This window comes from Natator depressus, chromosome 12, assembly GCF_965152275.1.
Source record: "Natator depressus isolate rNatDep1 chromosome 12, rNatDep2.hap1, whole genome shotgun sequence".
NCBI lineage: Eukaryota > Metazoa > Chordata > Testudines > Cheloniidae > Natator > Natator depressus.
The window spans coordinates 12,228,242-12,245,190 of NC_134245.1; the positions used below are offsets into that span (position 1 = coordinate 12,228,242).

A 16,949-nucleotide genomic window follows, 5' to 3' on the forward strand; every position below is an offset into this window, starting at 1 on the left:
AGTAATAAAAGGCAGATATATTAGCCCCAGGCTAAGAAGGTCCCTTTTCCCTGGATAAGGTAACAGGAAAGGTTCCAGAACAATCAGGAACTTTCTGGAGACAATTAAGACAGGCTGATTAGAACACCTGCAGTCAATCAAGAAGTTGCTAGAATCAATTAAGGCAGGCTAATCAGGGCACCTGGGTTTTAAAAAGGAGCTCACTTCAGTTTGTGGTGTGCGTGTGAGGAGCTGGGAGCAAGAGGCACTAGGAGCTGAGAGTGAGAACGCGGACCGTTGGAGGACTGAGGTGTACAAGCATTATCAGACACCAGGAGGAAGGTCCTATGGTGAGGATAAAGAAGGTGTGGGGAGGAAGCCATGGGGAAGTAGCCCAGGGAGTTGTAGCTGTCGCACAGCTGTTCCAGGAGGCACTCTAGACAGCTGCATTCCACAGGGCCCTGGGCTGGAACCCGGAGTAGAGGGTGGGCCCGGGTTCCCCCCAAATCCTCCCAACTCCTGGTCAGACACAGGAGGAGTTGACCTGGACTGTGAATTCAGAAAAACGGCCAAGCTGAGGGCTGCCATGAAGCTCCAAGGCGAGCAAATCTGCCAATAAGCGCAAGACCTGCCAAGATAGAGCAGGAACTTTGTCACACTTCATAACAACATTTATTTCCAATCATCAGAATTCTGTAAAGGAGTCAGAGCATTTCAGTGTAATGTGATGTGATGTAACAATGTATTCCATTGCAGAGAAGGGGGGCCTGGATTGTAACAGAAGACAATGGACTAGATCCTCAGCTGTATGAATTGACAGAGCTTCAGTGACGTCAATGGAGGTACAGAGGTTCTGGCCCTCTGACTCTTTCTGCCTTCACCTTGTGAGTTTCACAAACAATGGTCTCAGTTGTTGCTTTTGTGGGAGCTACAATTCCTGCTGGAGCGGCATGGTGTTCAGGGGGAAAGATTTGCTGCCCCAATGCGTAGATAACTGCAGCACACTCCCCTCTCTGAATCTGGCCCCATCTTGCTAGGAGAAGCTGACCCTATGATTCAGGGAGCCTGGGGAGTGTGCTTGTACTTGGCTGCCAGGTGTCAAGGAACAAGCGCACAGGAGGCTTCTTGTGCTATCTCCTCCTGCTGAGCAGCAGGTTCAACCTGGTCCTATATTGGTGATATTTAATATCAAGCAAGTCAAAAATCTAGGCATGGTGAATCAAGTGAAAAAAATCTTTCTTTTATCTGTTCTCATTCTCTTTGCAATTACACCACACCCTTAGTGCGACTGTTATCCAGGGGAAAAGCCTGTGATTTCCTCAGCTGACCTCGATGCGCCATAAGACATTTGGAAACTTAGGACCTGTATAAATCAAGATTAGTTCCTTGCAATGCTCACTTGTGCTGTGTGGGGGAAAATGCTAATCTGCTCGTTAAAATGTGAGTGCTTACCCTTGCAATGGCTGCATGCCCAGTTTGGGCCAAATCCTGGTCCCACTGAAGTCAAAAACCAAATGCTAGTCCTTTCCATTGCTCCCCTGTTATGTGGACCTTTCTTTGGAGGGGGCCAACTGACAGGACTGAAAAAAGAGGAGGATTTCTTACTAAGCAGGCAGATCATTTACTTTATTCAGTTCACCTGACCTGAGCACAAATTTCGTCTGTGATGCCAAGAAGGAGATGGTGGGGAGTTGTTTAGCTAGCGTTTTCTGTTGACATCCTCCTCGTAATTCCTTTTTTTTGATTTTTTTTTCATGTAGTTAATAAGGACCGACTGTGCTCCCGTTGAAGTCAATGCTATAATTAGATTCCAGGAGCTGAGGATAGTGGCCCAGATTCTCTGCTGGGTGCACTGAAAGGGTGAAGGGAAGGGACACAAAGGAGCTGATACCGCTACTTGTTCCTGGGACTGAAGTCTCGATATCTGTTTCAACATACTTTAGAGCATTCAAAGTAGAAAGGTACAATGATATCCTTACATGCAGAATAACTATAGCTGACACCTCTTGGCTAAAATCAGCCATGAGACAAGCCTCCAACCCAAGTGTTCAACTTACATTCATGGGGACAGAATCCGTATTTGCCATCAGAATCAAAGTTGTATGTGGTTGAGCACCAAAGGAATCCATCATTGCGCCCTGCATCAGTACAGCTGTTATATTCCTTATCATTGAACAGGAAGGGAAATTTACAGTATTCGCCATCTGCATTCCCATACTTCACCTTAACAACTGTAAAGGGAGAAAACACAACAGTGCATCCCGTCACCAATTGTTTTCATTCACTATGGTGTCTGCATACAGGTTTGTTTCTTTTCTGCAGTGAAACTTTAGTTATAAGGGACATTGGTATAGAAATTTCAGGTGCATTTACACTTTGAACTAATAAATTCTGCTGGTTTCCCAATTGGCATGATGACCAAAGCTGAACTGTAACAAGTAATTTTGAAAAAAAAAAGCATCGATATTACTCGTGTTGAAGGGCCCAGAAAGATAATTATAGTAGTTGCTATAACAATGCAAATTTATACCCAAGCTGTTAATTTGTTTAGTAATTTAGATCCTTTAATAGCATAATCTAAAATGTGCACTATAATTCAAAAGGTTCCAGGGAGTAGTTTCAGCGTAATCTTAACATGCCTCTTAATCCATTTTGGCATTTTCAGTCAGAATTTAATCTGATCTACTGCTGTGCTAGCAGATGCATTAATGCATACATCCCCAAACCTGGCTTTTATTTCAGGAGATTGTAATATATAGAAACTTTCCTTAAGAATACAACACTGACATGGTAACTTATTTTAAAGTGCATTCGACCTTAGTTTCCCTTAGTGATTTCTCAATATGAGGAACTAATTAAGAACATAAGAATAGCCCTACTGGGTCAGACTCAGGAGCCATCTAGCCCAGTATCCTCTCTTCCGACAGTGGCCGGGTTCCCCAGAGGGAATGAACAGAACACGTAATTATCAAATGATCCATCCCCTGTCACTCATTCCCAGATTCTGGCAAACAGAGGCTAGGGACACCATTCTTGCCCATCGTGGCTAATAGCCATTAATGGACCTATCCTCCATGAATGTATCTAGTTCTTTTTTTGAGCTCTGTTATGGTCTTGGCCTTCACAACATCCTCTGGCAGGGAGTTCCACAGGTTGAATGTGCACTGTGTGAAGAAATACTTCCTTTTGTTTGTTTTAAACCTGCTGCCTATTAATTTCATTTGGTGACCCCTAGTTCTTGTGTTATGAGAAGTAGTTAACAACACTTCCTTATCTACTTTCTCTATACCAGTCATGATTTTATAGACCTCAATCACAAATTGACCATTTGTAGAATAAATCCAAATACAGTTTCCTGTTCATTGTTTCCTGTTCATTGTTACTCTTAGGCAAATATTCAGTCCAATAATGACAACCACAAATCTATGGCTTCTGCAAAAGTTTGAAGAAAGCCAAAAGAGATGGAACTTGACTACCAGGATATAAGGATTCAATTATTTTTCCAATGAACAAATGACTTCAGAAATTTTGAATTTGAAGTGAAATAAAGAAATAAGTATGCATTTTAAATTCTGCTTTTGTGAGCTTCCATTCCTGTTAAATTTCTGGCACAAAGAATTATAATCAGTAGACTATTATTTTTGTCAAATTAAAGTGAAAAAATGACAATAAACATCAGTAATATTTACTTCTAAAAGGTGAAAGAAATGGCCAAATCATGCATGCCTCAGGTGAGTATTTTATTGAGATCAGAGTTTGGTTCACAAGGAATAAGGCAAACAGTATTTGGTCAATAGTTTGCATAAAGAAAACATCCCCTAATTCTCCAGAAGACAAACTTGCAGACATCTCTAAGTCCCGTTTTTTCTCAGCCCTGATATGGATCTATATTTCAATTCAAGTCATAAACCTGCAGAGCTCAGAACTCAGAAGCTTTTGACAGATTACATGAACCGGCAAATCCTTACTCATCTGAATGGTCCCACTGAAGATAATGGGGCAACATTTTCAAAAGTGATCACTAATTTCTGGTGTCCAACTTAGAGAGGCCCAGTTTTCAGAAAGCACTGAGCTCTCTTCCTCTAAAAAGGAAGCCCCTTTAAAGGTATCTCAGTGGTTGGGACCCAAAAATGGAAGCACTCAAAATCCCTAGTCACTCTTGAAAATCATGGCCTGGCCCTTCTGCTTTGAGGGCTCTTTACTCACTTCTCTCTGCTCACATGAGTAAAGGTTTGCAGGATCAGGTCCATAATTAATTCTAATTTTGGGGAGAAATATTCAACTTTTTCTAAAAAGTTATATAAACGTTCAATAAAAGCAGAATTTCAAATTATTAAAATGCATAACCATCAGCTTCCAGAGTCATAGGTCTGTTCTAGCATTTACTACTTAAGTCATTTCAGTAACAGATCTCTGGCCACCATTTAAGACACAGCAGTCTATATTTCAAATGCTTTGAAACATTAAAATGTTTGGGTACCTTGTCCCTCTCCCAGAGTCCACTGTTCATCATCATCAAAATGGGAGTCACCTCCAACACCTGGCCCAGGTGCAAAAGCATGAGCTAGGAGGCCATCCTTGCCATCAAATGGATATCCATCACCATGCTCTGCACAAGAGAAAACACAGAAGAGGGGCACTTACAAGTTATAATGGGCCCAACCCTGCAAACACAGTCGTGAGTAAAGATAGTCACATGGGTATTCCCAATGAAGACATCACTGGGAATACATCATATGCAGAAAGTTTGCAGGATTGGACCCTAGGAGAGGAAACTGTTTCATATAAAAAAGAAAGCACACAAGATTAGTGTGTGTATTACAGCATGTTTCTTTATATGCACTAAGGATATTTGGAAGGTACTCCGGAGTTAGTGAAGCTCTGTGAGATACTCACACATTACACTGTGCTATACACATCCATGATATGTTCTTGATTTTGACTGGTGAGAACAGTAAAATATACATTGTAGTTAAGTGATATTTTCAGAGGAATATAACTGTCCTTGTCAGTCTGCAACTGACAGCATCAGGCATGAGGACCTATTTGTCTTTGCAGGCTCCTTTAGTCAGTTACTCAGCAAGCTATTCATTTACAATGTACTCTGCTATCTTCCCCTGTATGTCCCCTTCTCTTTGCACAGGCTACCAGTGCTGCTCACAGGAAGGCAAATTAGCTTCATTTTTCTCAGTAGCGAATCCCTGAAAAGCTGACTGCTATTCAGTGTCCCGATGTCTGTGGTTCAGCCCATCCTACTTCCACATCAACCATGCCTAGCCTCAGCCCGCTTGCTGGGCAACTGCCTTTTCAGTAGTTCTCCTGTTACTACACTGAAGGCTTTTCTTGGAAGCTCACCACACTTGGGTAACGCAAGCTGGCAAGGGCATAACCCTGTTATTCACAGCTCTCTCACCACAGTGACCTGACCACCGAAGCTGCCAGTGCCTCTAGTTACATCACTAAAAGCCTTTTGGTCTGATGTGTTGCCATTTGACAGAAGCCCTAAATACGCAGGCTGGAGTCTCTTTTCCATTGCACCTATTTTGTGCTGGCCTCACTCCATTGACATTAATGGAGTTTCTTCTCCCCAATATTCCCATGTATCAGGCATTAGTCTTCATCAGTAAAGACTCGGTTTGAGAAAACTTGTGAACAACAACAACAAAATGCTGTATAGGGTCCCCACCAGTTTGACTTTGACACACAGGGGTGTGAACAGTGATTACAAAGAACTGAAACATGTCTATATTGTATACTTAAGTATAAAATACTATAGGGGAAGCAATTCTTGTGCTATTTCTGGGCTGCTGTAATCAAGAGGTACTAAAATCAGCATGAGCACTCTGGATTTTGTGAGACTTCAGTTTTGTGGACCAAACAGGCCTGGTAAGAATCAGAAATTTTGGGTGCTTATCCATCTCTGAGCCTTCTGAGGTTGACCCATCACTAACTTAAGCAAAGAAAACAAGCTTGAAACACAGACCTCCTCAGAGAGTTTAGCTTTTCCATGAGCTGTTCCCTTTGGTTCCAAATGCCGTCTCCCAAAATACTGAACATGTGAATATATTTATTAAAAAGTATATGGCTCTCTACAGGTTGTTGGTTAAAATGCCAGAGGTCCCTTATGAAACCCAGGCTCTTTCTGTGTGAAGTAAAATTAACAAATCAAACTGGATCAAGTCTAATAACACTGACTGTTCAGATCTAGATTTCGGAACTCCCCAAAGCTAACTATGTTTGGATTAAGGGCCTCAGTTCAGCCCATAAAAGTAAATAGAGGCTAAGTGTGAAGTTCAGATGCCATGTCCCAATTCATCTGTAGTGTCTAGGAGTATTAGAATAGTCTACCCTCTGCAAATAACCTTTGAAGACGTTTGAAAACCTAGCAGAGATTTATAAATTAACAGTATAATATCATTCCATTCACTTCAGTGGACCTATGCCAATTCACATCCGCTAAGGATCTGCCCCAATATTTCCCAGTTTCTATTACTGATAGTTTAAATTCAGAAATATTTTTTGTCCCCTAGCAATTCTCTTGTAACAGATAAATCAAAGGTGTATGTGTATGCACACACACACACACGCACACACACCCCTTTGTGAAATCTGACATAGTCTGTACAAACCAAGTGGAAACTAGGTCATGGTTTGCCAGAAAGGCTCATTGGAGTGCTCACTTGAGGTAGGTCATTCCAATACTGAGGATTAATGGAAGGAAGAAAACCAAAAGCATATGTAAAAATAGAAAATATACCCCATCGTCCAAAATTAATCATAATGTCCGCTTCTCCATCATTAATTCGGGAAAATGACAGTGGTGTGACATCACTCCAGACTTTAAAGGCTCGGGCAAAGGCATCGTCTACTGTTTCAGAGTCCAAATCCGGTGTATACCCTAAAATCCTTAACGGTAAAAGGAAAAAAAAAATCACCGTCTCAAAAATTAAACAACACATAAATGTGCTGATCTTTACAGCTTGCTGTTTAAAGTATTGAAAGTACCAGTGAAATTAAGTCCTTTGGTAAAGGGAGGTGCCAACTGTGCAAAAAAGATCGGGACATTCCCCAGGCTCAGGGGTATTGAGAATTTGTTGGGAACAATCTCTAATAATCTGCCAGAGAGTTACTGATATTTCCTTTAAGAATGAGGACACTGCAGGAAGCAGCATCATACATAAGCGGTAATTTGACCAGTGTCTGTAGTACTTACATTTTTAATGCACTCTGAACTAAGAATATGGATTGTATGTCAGAGCTGGCATACTGGAAGAGCCATAGCTAACAATATTTTGCTTCACTAGAATTAAAGATCCTTCCAGTCATATCATCCTATTAGACATATGTGTACACAAGCACCCACTGAGTCATCAGAATTTTGGGAGCCTCCTAACTACCAGAAGCAATTTGGAGCTCCAAAAATGGGTACTTTGCCCCTTAAGCTTAAAAATCACCTTTTTGTTCTTAGTCATGTTTTCGGTCAACTAAATGATAGTTAATTCCTTGCCGGTATGCCCAGCAACCCTGCCATCAGGGATGTGGTACAGACCGAGAAGACTGAGAAGGGGAGACACAAGCACATAAAATAGAGGGACAGCTCACAAGTGCACCTCTTTCTTCATCTTGATTTATGCTGACCGGGACTTATTCATGCATCTCATTTCAGACAATGATCTTCCTGCTAAAGAAAAGCTTCCAACACCGTGCGGCTTCTTGTGGTTACTGGATCGGCTTTGTGTCTGGGATTACTGCAGTGGGATGATATCATCTGGAGCACGTCGGCAAAAGAAGGCCTGTAAATCTACCACAATGTTCTCCAGAGTTCGCTGGGCTACTCACACTATGAAGGATGCTCTGAACCCCCTGGCCAAAGAAGGATGAACACAAATAGAAAAGCAGCTAGGAGGAATCTGTGAGGATTTCTGATCCCCTCATTAAGAGCCTCATCTTGGACAACTGAAGTCAGTGGGAGTTTGGCCATTGATTTAAACAGAAGCAGGATCAGACCGTAATTCTTTGTGGTTTTATCATCTATGAAATACGTTTGCTGCTTCTTAGACAGAATGCCTCACAGTCATAAATAAAGCTGGTCAAATTGTTGTGAGGAATATTAATCCTTTCTCCCTCTTTCCCTCACCTTTGCAAGTTTTTCATGAACCAGTCTGGGTCTGTAAGGGCCTTGTCATTCATAAGTATTCACACTTGGGTGAAAAATGTTCAGCCTCCATGTTGTTTGAAAACTGTTCACTTCCACTATTGGCTACTCATTATTCCTTATTTAAGACGAGCTACTAAAGTCACATGGTATTCCTTCAGGCCCCTGACTGGATGAAAAATCTTAAGATTAGACACTAAAGAGCAGTAAAAAGGGAATAATTTTAATGCCTTTGTTTTAGTAGCTTCTGGTCTTCATTGCCATAGTTTCTGAACACTGTTGGGTTTATCCCCATAATTATCCAGTGCAGTCAGGAATACTATTATGCCTATTGTACAGACAGAGGTGAGATTAAATGACTTGCCCAAAATTTCAGAGGAAGTTTGCAGCAGAACAAAATAAAACTCAGATCTCCTCCACTTTAACAACAAGACAATCCTTTCTCTCCTTGAATTTATGGCACACATTTTGGATGAATGTTCATTAAACTTTAAATTCTGGGGATTCACAGACATTTTCCAGTGGTTGTCCACACACAAAGGGATTATAATTTGGAGATCCCTGGTTCAAAGTCTGGAGCTCAGGCCACTAAAAAATTCCTCCATTTCTAAATGCCACATTGCAGCACTTCAATTCTCAAGGCATCCTAAGTTTGTGAAAAAGCAATATTACTAAGGCATTACCTGTACGTTATCTGATTTTTTTCCCATTTTGGCTTTCTTGGAAAAAAGTTATAATTAGCCACATCTGGATTACCACAGCGGGGCTTCTTCATCGTCTCAATAGTGTTTTGATCCAGATCTCCTGTTTCAGGCAGCCCAAAGAATTTCTGCATTTTCTTCAAAGTATCTTTCAGCACGAATAAATTGCAGTTGTCTTTTGGGCACCCATAGTATGTATTCAGGTATTGCTTTAAAAAAGAAAAAGGAAAAAAACGCACAGAGTAACAAAGGTTTCAAAACTCTGCAACCGGAGAGACATCCCTACAATTATTGACACTGCATGTTAACTTTTCTGTCTATACTTTGTAAGGTTTTTTTAAAATTACCATGTTAACAACCAACATTCAGATAATCTTCTTAGTTGACACAGACCTCCTGGGACACAAAATACTGCTAAATTAAGCAATCGTTCCAGTTATTAGAAACATATTGGAACACTTTGTTGTCTTTATTTCATGAATTGCTTTATAAAAAGCAGAGCTCAAAGCCTTAAAAATGAACTACAAAGGAAATGATGGGTTCATCTTTTATGGGTTTCTTTATTGTGTATAAACCTGCTTGTTTTATACTTTAGAGTTTCAGGTTTTGTCTATCCTTTTTTTCCTGGAAGAGTCTATGGATGATTGAAGAACTCTCAGGTCATGATATCAACGGAAACCAATGGAACCATATTAATTAAGAGGGAAAGTGCTTTTTATTCAGACTGTTAGAACTGACTGGGGTTTTAGATTTGTTTTTTGTTCCTCTATTTAACTCAAATGCTTGAGAAACAGTTGGAAGAAAAGAAGTCTGCTAAAGCTTCACTTACTGTTCCCCCCATACAATCAAATACGAGAAGCGCACAATCCACATCTCTGAAACCTCCTCTAAGTCCTCTAGCAGAACAAGGAAAGACTAACCTTGACCTTCCTGATATGTCCATGGTAACAAACAGGCCACAAAGTAGTCTTTCTTTAAGAAACAACATTCAGGCTTCATGATGAATTGTAAAGAAACACAAAGGGCAGCACTTACCCATTTTTCCTTCTCACTGTGTTTCCTCTACATTGTTCTATAGAAACAACTCTATTTTCATAAATTTGATTCATTCATCAGCCCTTGTACGGTTAAAACACATGAAGAGAACAAAAGGGCATGTAAGGTACTGGTTTGCTTCGTTTATCACTTGGAAATAACTTTCCATTTAAAATGGATGAGGGTATGCCTTTTGTGGCCTGTTGTGTCTAATCACTGACGTGCATTACACTCAGTCTGTTTCCTAGCAATCATCCCAGTTAAGAAGTCCTACCATTCGTCTGTATGCTGATTAACTGGATACCTCTGTTTAACACAAGAATTAGGCATACCATTGTTGTTATGATTATCCTTTTAAGGTGTGTGTTTTCCTCCCCCAAATGTGTATATGCATAGCATTAACTAACCAACCTACCAACCAAAAAAGCAAATCCCTATTTTATGCTTCCCTTACCCTAACCCATAATTTCCTGGTCTGTCTCACTGTGAGCTTCTTGGGGCAGAGACTATCCCTGTTTGAATGTCTGGAAATCACCTACCATATTGTGGAAGCTGCCATAAAATAATACATAAAACATTGTGTAGCAGTCCTATTCTGAGTTTCAAAACTTGATCCTTCATTTCCCCTTTCAAAGTACTCTCCTTTCCCCTCCTGGAGCTTTTAGAAGACTTTAAACTATTTCTGAAACATACAGTGCATGCTATTATATGATGCAAAGCAAACAGAAGTGGGTACACAAAAGGCTGTTAATTTAAATTATAATTAGAGGGCTTAGCTTCAAAATTTGGATCCAGAGATGGATTTCAAAAGCCCTACCTAATCTTCATAGCTCAAGGTGTTCAGTCCTGGGGGACTGGTTTGACTTATAACAGAAACTGGACCAACTATGGGATTTGGATTAGGTACTATGTTCCAATTTGGGAATGGATATCCCTACTAAAGTTTGATGGTGTTCAGATACATATTGAGGATATTGGTTTGGGTACATCTGTTATAATAATAATGACTAACTGATATTTAGACCATAACTTTCATCCAAAGATCCCAAATGCCTTGACAAACTAGCTACAAACTAATCGCCCTGATCTCACAAAGTGATCCTTGAGGAACCTACACTTTTGTGTAGAGACTCATTGACTTCAGTGGAACTCCATGTTGAAGTCTGTTGTCTGCAAATCTCTGTGCAGGTTCTGAGCGTGTGTATAAAAGGATCATTTCAGCCATTCCTGACACACATTGTAGAATGGAAGGCAGGGTATGTGCTGTGTTCAAAAAGTGAAGAACCATCCTAAACCAACAGAAAACATGGCAGCTAGAATACAGTTATTCTAGTTGAGTTTAGACAAGAAACATCCCTACAACAGGAAAAAGTAGCAAGGGATTTTTTTAATGACTAAAAGTGGTCAGGGCCTGGACCTCATCAGAAAGCTGGCATGTCCACCAACTCAGCACCCCATATCACCGTGCCAAGGAAATAGTTCACTATTGACTCAGAAGGAAGGTTGCAATATACTAACTTTGTGCAACAACTTGGGTTCCTCTGAAGGTGCTTCATTCAAGTACTGACCAGGTTTGACCCTGCTTAGCTATAAGATTTGATGAGACACAAGTCTGAGGTGGCATTTTTGCTCTGGAGACCATTGCATCAGCATATAAATTAACAAACAAATCTTATGCAAATTCTTCATGCTGTTCTGCCACCATGAGGTTCCTTCCACCAGAGCATAGTTAATGGGGCCTATTAGCTTCATGTGAAATGGTTCAACACCACATTTTACCCATATCAGCACTTGGGATAGGTTACCCTGATTTTCATATTGGCATGTAAATATCCTGATCATGCCTCTGTCCTTAACTCTCAACTATGTGCCATGGTCTCAAAACTAGGGTATATGGGGCAAAAGTTTATAGGCAGTCTGAAGGGGCAGGGTGCTTCTGTTCCCATATACTATAGTTTGGGACATAGCTGAACAATAAGAACAAAGAGGCACAATAAAGGTATTTACTAGCTAAAATATAAATCAGGATAACCCATATCAATCTTCCCTACAATGGAGTTAGGGTTGAAGAGAAATGAACACAGCCAGCTTCTCTATGAGAACAGGCTTTTAGTAATGTAAATTATATCTTGGCCTGAGCTACAAAATTCACCTCTCTCAAAGTCAGGAGGGAAGTGTGGTTCTCTGGGGTTTTGATTCAGGCCATCATAGAAATAGAGTCCAGCTGCAAAATATTGATCTAGGTTCTGATGCTGAGCCGTAAGTTTACTCAGATCCAAGGCCCAAGGAAAACCTAGTCATGTAGCATTGTCTAGGAATACTACAAGAGAAACCAAGAAGAACTCACACATTCAAGCAGCCGGTGATTTTCCTTGGAATATACACAATAAATCAGTTTGCTGAATGAAATGCAGATGAGATGATTACCATTATTCAATAAAAGCCTGACTGTGTCTAACAAAATGGAGAGAGTATTTAAGAACAGTTGAGGTACCGTTAGAAATATATGACCCATTGTCATGCTGCCAAGGTCAGTAAAACCTTTGGTGATTTGTCCCGTGAGAGCCAAGACTGGAAATTGCTATTTTGGGTCAGTTAGCTTGCTTTTGCTAACATCTCCACCCCCTTTTGGAAATTCTCCACCCCTTGTCCCCAAACCTCCCTTCTGCCTGGCAAGTTTCCCTGAGATGCACATCAACTCCTAAAGAAAGAGGGACCAACTTTCTATCATTTACATGCTAAAATAAGAATAATCTATCTCAATCTTCCTTAAAATGGATTTACTGTTGAAGAAGAGAAATGTCTATAATTTATATGCTAAAATAAGGATAATCTATCTCAGTCTCCCCTAAAATGGATTTCCCCATTATATCATTTTAAGAAGGTCCACAGGGTTACAATAAGGTTAGGATAAAATCCTACATATCCATAACTTGCTAGTGTCAAATTCAGAAATCCCAAACTCTTTCCTTTGTTCTGGATTGAATTTGGCTTAGGAAAGTATATTGCAAAGTTAGAACTAGTCATTATCTTCTTTGAAGCTCAGAACAGCTTTAAGCTATAATTGTCCCTTAAAGCTGTGCTTATGCAATGCATAGTAAACAGCAGGAAAAACAAACTTTTGAAAAGCTGTGGAAACTGCAAACAATAAGTTCATGTTTATGTAAGTGTTTTCCTATATTTTTCTATTCCATTTTATTTACTTTGAATTTAAATTTATCTATTTCTCTCCCCCCCCCACCCCCCTTTACCACTTTAGTGAAAGTCACAGCAATTAATGAAAGTATTCTTCTGACATATTCAGATTTCAGAGTGGGGGAAAAAAAGACTCTCCGTTCTGGCTTTAAAAATTTTAAGAGAGGAAACATTATTTGGCTCTAGCTTTTGCATATGAAAGCTGATATCCTTGTTAGCCAGCTCTCCCTTCCAGAGACTCTAGAGAGAAAAGGCTACAGTCAGTCATTCCCTAGTCTCAGCTGAAACTAGAAAGAAACATCTGCTATGGAGAACAACAATATCAATCTGAAGCAAAAACCAAAACTTACCACTGCTAGTTCTTTGTCTGTTTTGGGGGAGCTGTCTCCAGGAAACTTAATGATTGGGGAAGGTGCAGCTAAAGTTTGGTGAAAAAAATATAACTGGAGCACGAGTACTTTAAAAATGAAGGCAAAAAGGCTAAAAACAATGTGAGTCTTCATTTTGCCTGAACCTGAGTTACCCTCTTTGCAAAGAGATTTCTCCTCACGGACTGTCGGTCACTTTAGCTGCACAGTCCACCAGTTGCTTATCGGCACATCTTAACTCTCTGCACCGTTTCCCCTTTTGCTTGCTCTAGCAATTCCTTTGTATGTTTAAAACATCCAGATGCGCAGTCTCAAGCTACCACAAGAGGAAGTCTGAAAACCAGTGGAAACATGAGAAAAAGGGCAGTTACCAGATGTGATTTGCTGTGATTTTAAGGTAGCCACAGGCAGATATAGTGATTTAGGCTGAAAGAGACAAAAGGCCAAATTCTGCCCTCATTTAATTACATTCAAGCCCTAGGTTTGCCCAAGTGCAACTGGGAACAAAATCTGGCCGAAGATTAATTGCTGATGAGGTATCATATGCATGATTAGTAAATTTTAAAAATAAAGCCTAAGGATTTTTTTTTAAGGTTTGGTATTTGCATCATTTTGTTCAAACTATTTTCTTGCCCCAAACATGCTTCAGTCCTGTGTGTCTCAATACATTAGGGTGCATTTTAGTAAACATTTTGGGCTACATTTGGAGTTAGATTGTACACCAACACAGGAGAGAGAAGTCTTGTTACACTCCTGATCAGGCTACATGAACCATGGATCCATGCACACAGGACTCATTGGGACTCCCTCTCTGGCATGTACAGAACACATAGTATGTGATATAAAATTTTTATCAACACTCCTTTGGGATAACCTGTATAACCGACATGTGGCTTTGTCCTCTGAAAGCAAAGTACATTCTCTCCTTCTCTCAGTACAGTTACAGTCAGGCTGATTTTGCAGATACAATAGCAATCTCATGTGGATGCAGTGGGATCCAGACCTTGTCTATGCTAGGGATTTTATCCATCGGTGTAACTGTACCAGTGCAACCTCACTTGGCCACACTCATGGGTACTTTTCATTTTTATCTCATGCACAGTGCGGCCAACTCTCATGGTTTTATCACAAGTCTCATGATATTCAACAATTTTCTTAAAGACCCAGCTCCTGGAGTGATAGGCTTAGGTGTGAATCTCAGCTTTTATTTAAAATAAAAATAAATTTCTAGGCCTTATGCTTGCAGAGAAAAACTTGAAGATGTGACCCAAGTGTACTCTAAAGGCTCGGAATAAAAAAACCTAAAAGAACCCATAATTTGGTTTAAAAATCATGAGGTTTTTTTTAATCTCATGGCTTCTGGGGCCTGACTCATGATGCTGAATGCCTGGGTTTGGTAATACTGCATGCATACCGTGTGCACTCTAATCAACAGAAAACCACAAAATATGTTCTGTTAAATGTGAAACAGCCCGCAAAGTGTTCACCAGTGCTCCTGTGATCCAAATGGCACCACAGAGATTGCATTGGCATCATACTAATTACGACTGAATGCAATTTTTGCAGGATGTCCTGGAACTTGTGCTTTTTGCCAAGTGCAGCTGTTTGAAAAATGGGAATTTGTTCACAAAAAGTTTTTATATTGGACATTTTGTATCTGCTCTATTGCCAAGCCATTATGCTAACTGCATGCCAACAGAAAGAATAAGGGGCTTTTACCATGTCTCTGAACACAACCCTCTTATAACTGGGCCACAGTTTCAGGGCAACTGCACCTATACTTGCCCTCTGTGGTTCACCAATGGCACCCACTCTCAGGCTTCCTATGGCCAGCTGCCACCCCTCTTGGGCCAAGACTTGCATCTCTCTCCCTACGATACAGGGGTTTTCCAGGCTGCAGAGTTTCCTGCTTTACATTGTGATATTCCCAGCTGTGCACTTTCTCTTCTCTCCAGAGTTTATGCCCAGTGTATTGCCTGCAGGCACAGGTCGCCACATAGCTCTTCCTAAGCAAACACATTTATTCTTAAGGTGAAAGCATTACAGAGAAAACATATTAAAACAATAAAATAACCTGTAGACACAATAATAAGCGTGCCAGAGGTCATCCCAACTCCAACCTCAGGTTCTGGCAGATGCCAGTCCTCCAAAACCCACGTGGTACCCTTGTAACCCTTGTAGTTACAAGTTCATAACGGCCTTAGATTCAGAGCCAAAACAAAGGCTGGATGAAGCAGCTGTTTCTTTATACAGCTCAGGCCTTTGATCTTGGCCGTTGATCAGCAGACAATGACCCACTCTTCAGGGTGTAGCTTCAAAAGGCTGAGTTTTTGTATAACCACGGGTGGGAAATTTGCATTAATCTCTCCCTGGGTAGTCCTCAGGTAATCCACTTCACATTTAGTGTCTCAAAAGTCCATTCTGCTCTGGCATATTTTCAGTATAGTCTTTGAACTCACAGGCCTCACATCACATCTCCCCCTAGAAATGTTATGTGAAATCCTGGCCCACAATAATACATAACTTTTGCATTGAATACAATGGACCCCAAAGATACTTAAACTTAATTCAATAAGGTCTCCCAAGGATATGCAAGAAATTGCCATGTGTACCTCACTGTGGTCATGGGGTTCCATGTGAAATCCGTAGAAGCAGCATCTGTCTCAGTGAGTGCTACTCTCATGAAATGAGCTTAGTTTCCTCAGGAAAAACCAAACTTCAGGAGCTGAGCAGCCATTGGAGGAATAGAAGCATAGGAGGAAGTGCTGAACCACCACCAGGGGAAGGGCAGTCCAGGAGCTGCTGCCATGAGGTCTTTGTGGAGCAGGGCTGAGGGGAGGAGATCCCTGCATAGCCTGCTAATATCTGAGAGTGGGTACTGGAGCTCCCCTTTCTATACAGAGCTCTTCTGAATCTTGATTTGCCCTAATTCTCCTTTGGACAGGGCATCTCTGACTGTCCAACAATTTACCCAATTCAGGAGATGTCCTCCAGCCATGCTGAGAGGGCCACTTGCCTCTCTACATCCTCCACACCCTCTTCATTTCATTTCCTCTCATGCTTCAGTGTGCCTTGCAGTTGGTCTGCCACACAGGAGTTACAATGAACGGTTCCCTCCACTGGTCCAGTTTGGAACTACACCTCCCAATTTAACTTTTCCTTGAACGCCCACATTCTCCAAGGACATGTCACTAAACTCTGCAAAAACACCAATACAAAAAATATGGACCCATTTTCCACAGCCCTATGCTAAATTGAGGAGGGCAGCTTTTGTCTTCTGTTTGTAATGGCAGGTCCTATTTATATCTGGCCTCATGCAGTTATAAAAGAACAACAACTAAGAAATCCCAAGTTACATTTGCTAATTTGTCCCTAATTAAGTTGGTAGAAATTTTAGGATCCGTGATTCAGGATTCTGAGATCCTCCATCTACTGATACATTTTACAACAGGTCGGGTGTTATGGTAGTCTTATTACATAAGGATTTTCCTACTTTCATGGAACCCTTAACATTAA

At 40.8% G+C, this 16,949-nt stretch overlaps 1 protein-coding gene across 1 annotated transcript in view; it reads right to left on the minus strand.

The window, feature by feature from the left end:
* Positions 1 to 13,736, minus strand: part of MMP2 (matrix metallopeptidase 2) — a 51,087-nt gene extending 37,351 nt beyond the window's left edge. Inside the window, exons 1-5 of the mRNA XM_074968597.1 lie at positions 13,416 to 13,736; positions 8,818 to 9,044; positions 6,737 to 6,885; positions 4,460 to 4,588; positions 2,037 to 2,210 (exon numbers count right to left, since the gene is read on the minus strand). Coding sequence (XP_074824698.1) covers positions 2,037 to 2,210; positions 4,460 to 4,588; positions 6,737 to 6,885; positions 8,818 to 9,044; positions 13,416 to 13,568 — 832 coding nt within the window. The 5' untranslated portion in view covers positions 13,569 to 13,736. The remainder of the gene's footprint in view (positions 1 to 2,036; positions 2,211 to 4,459; positions 4,589 to 6,736; positions 6,886 to 8,817; positions 9,045 to 13,415) is intronic.
* Between the last annotated feature and the right edge of the window lie 3,213 nt (positions 13,737 to 16,949).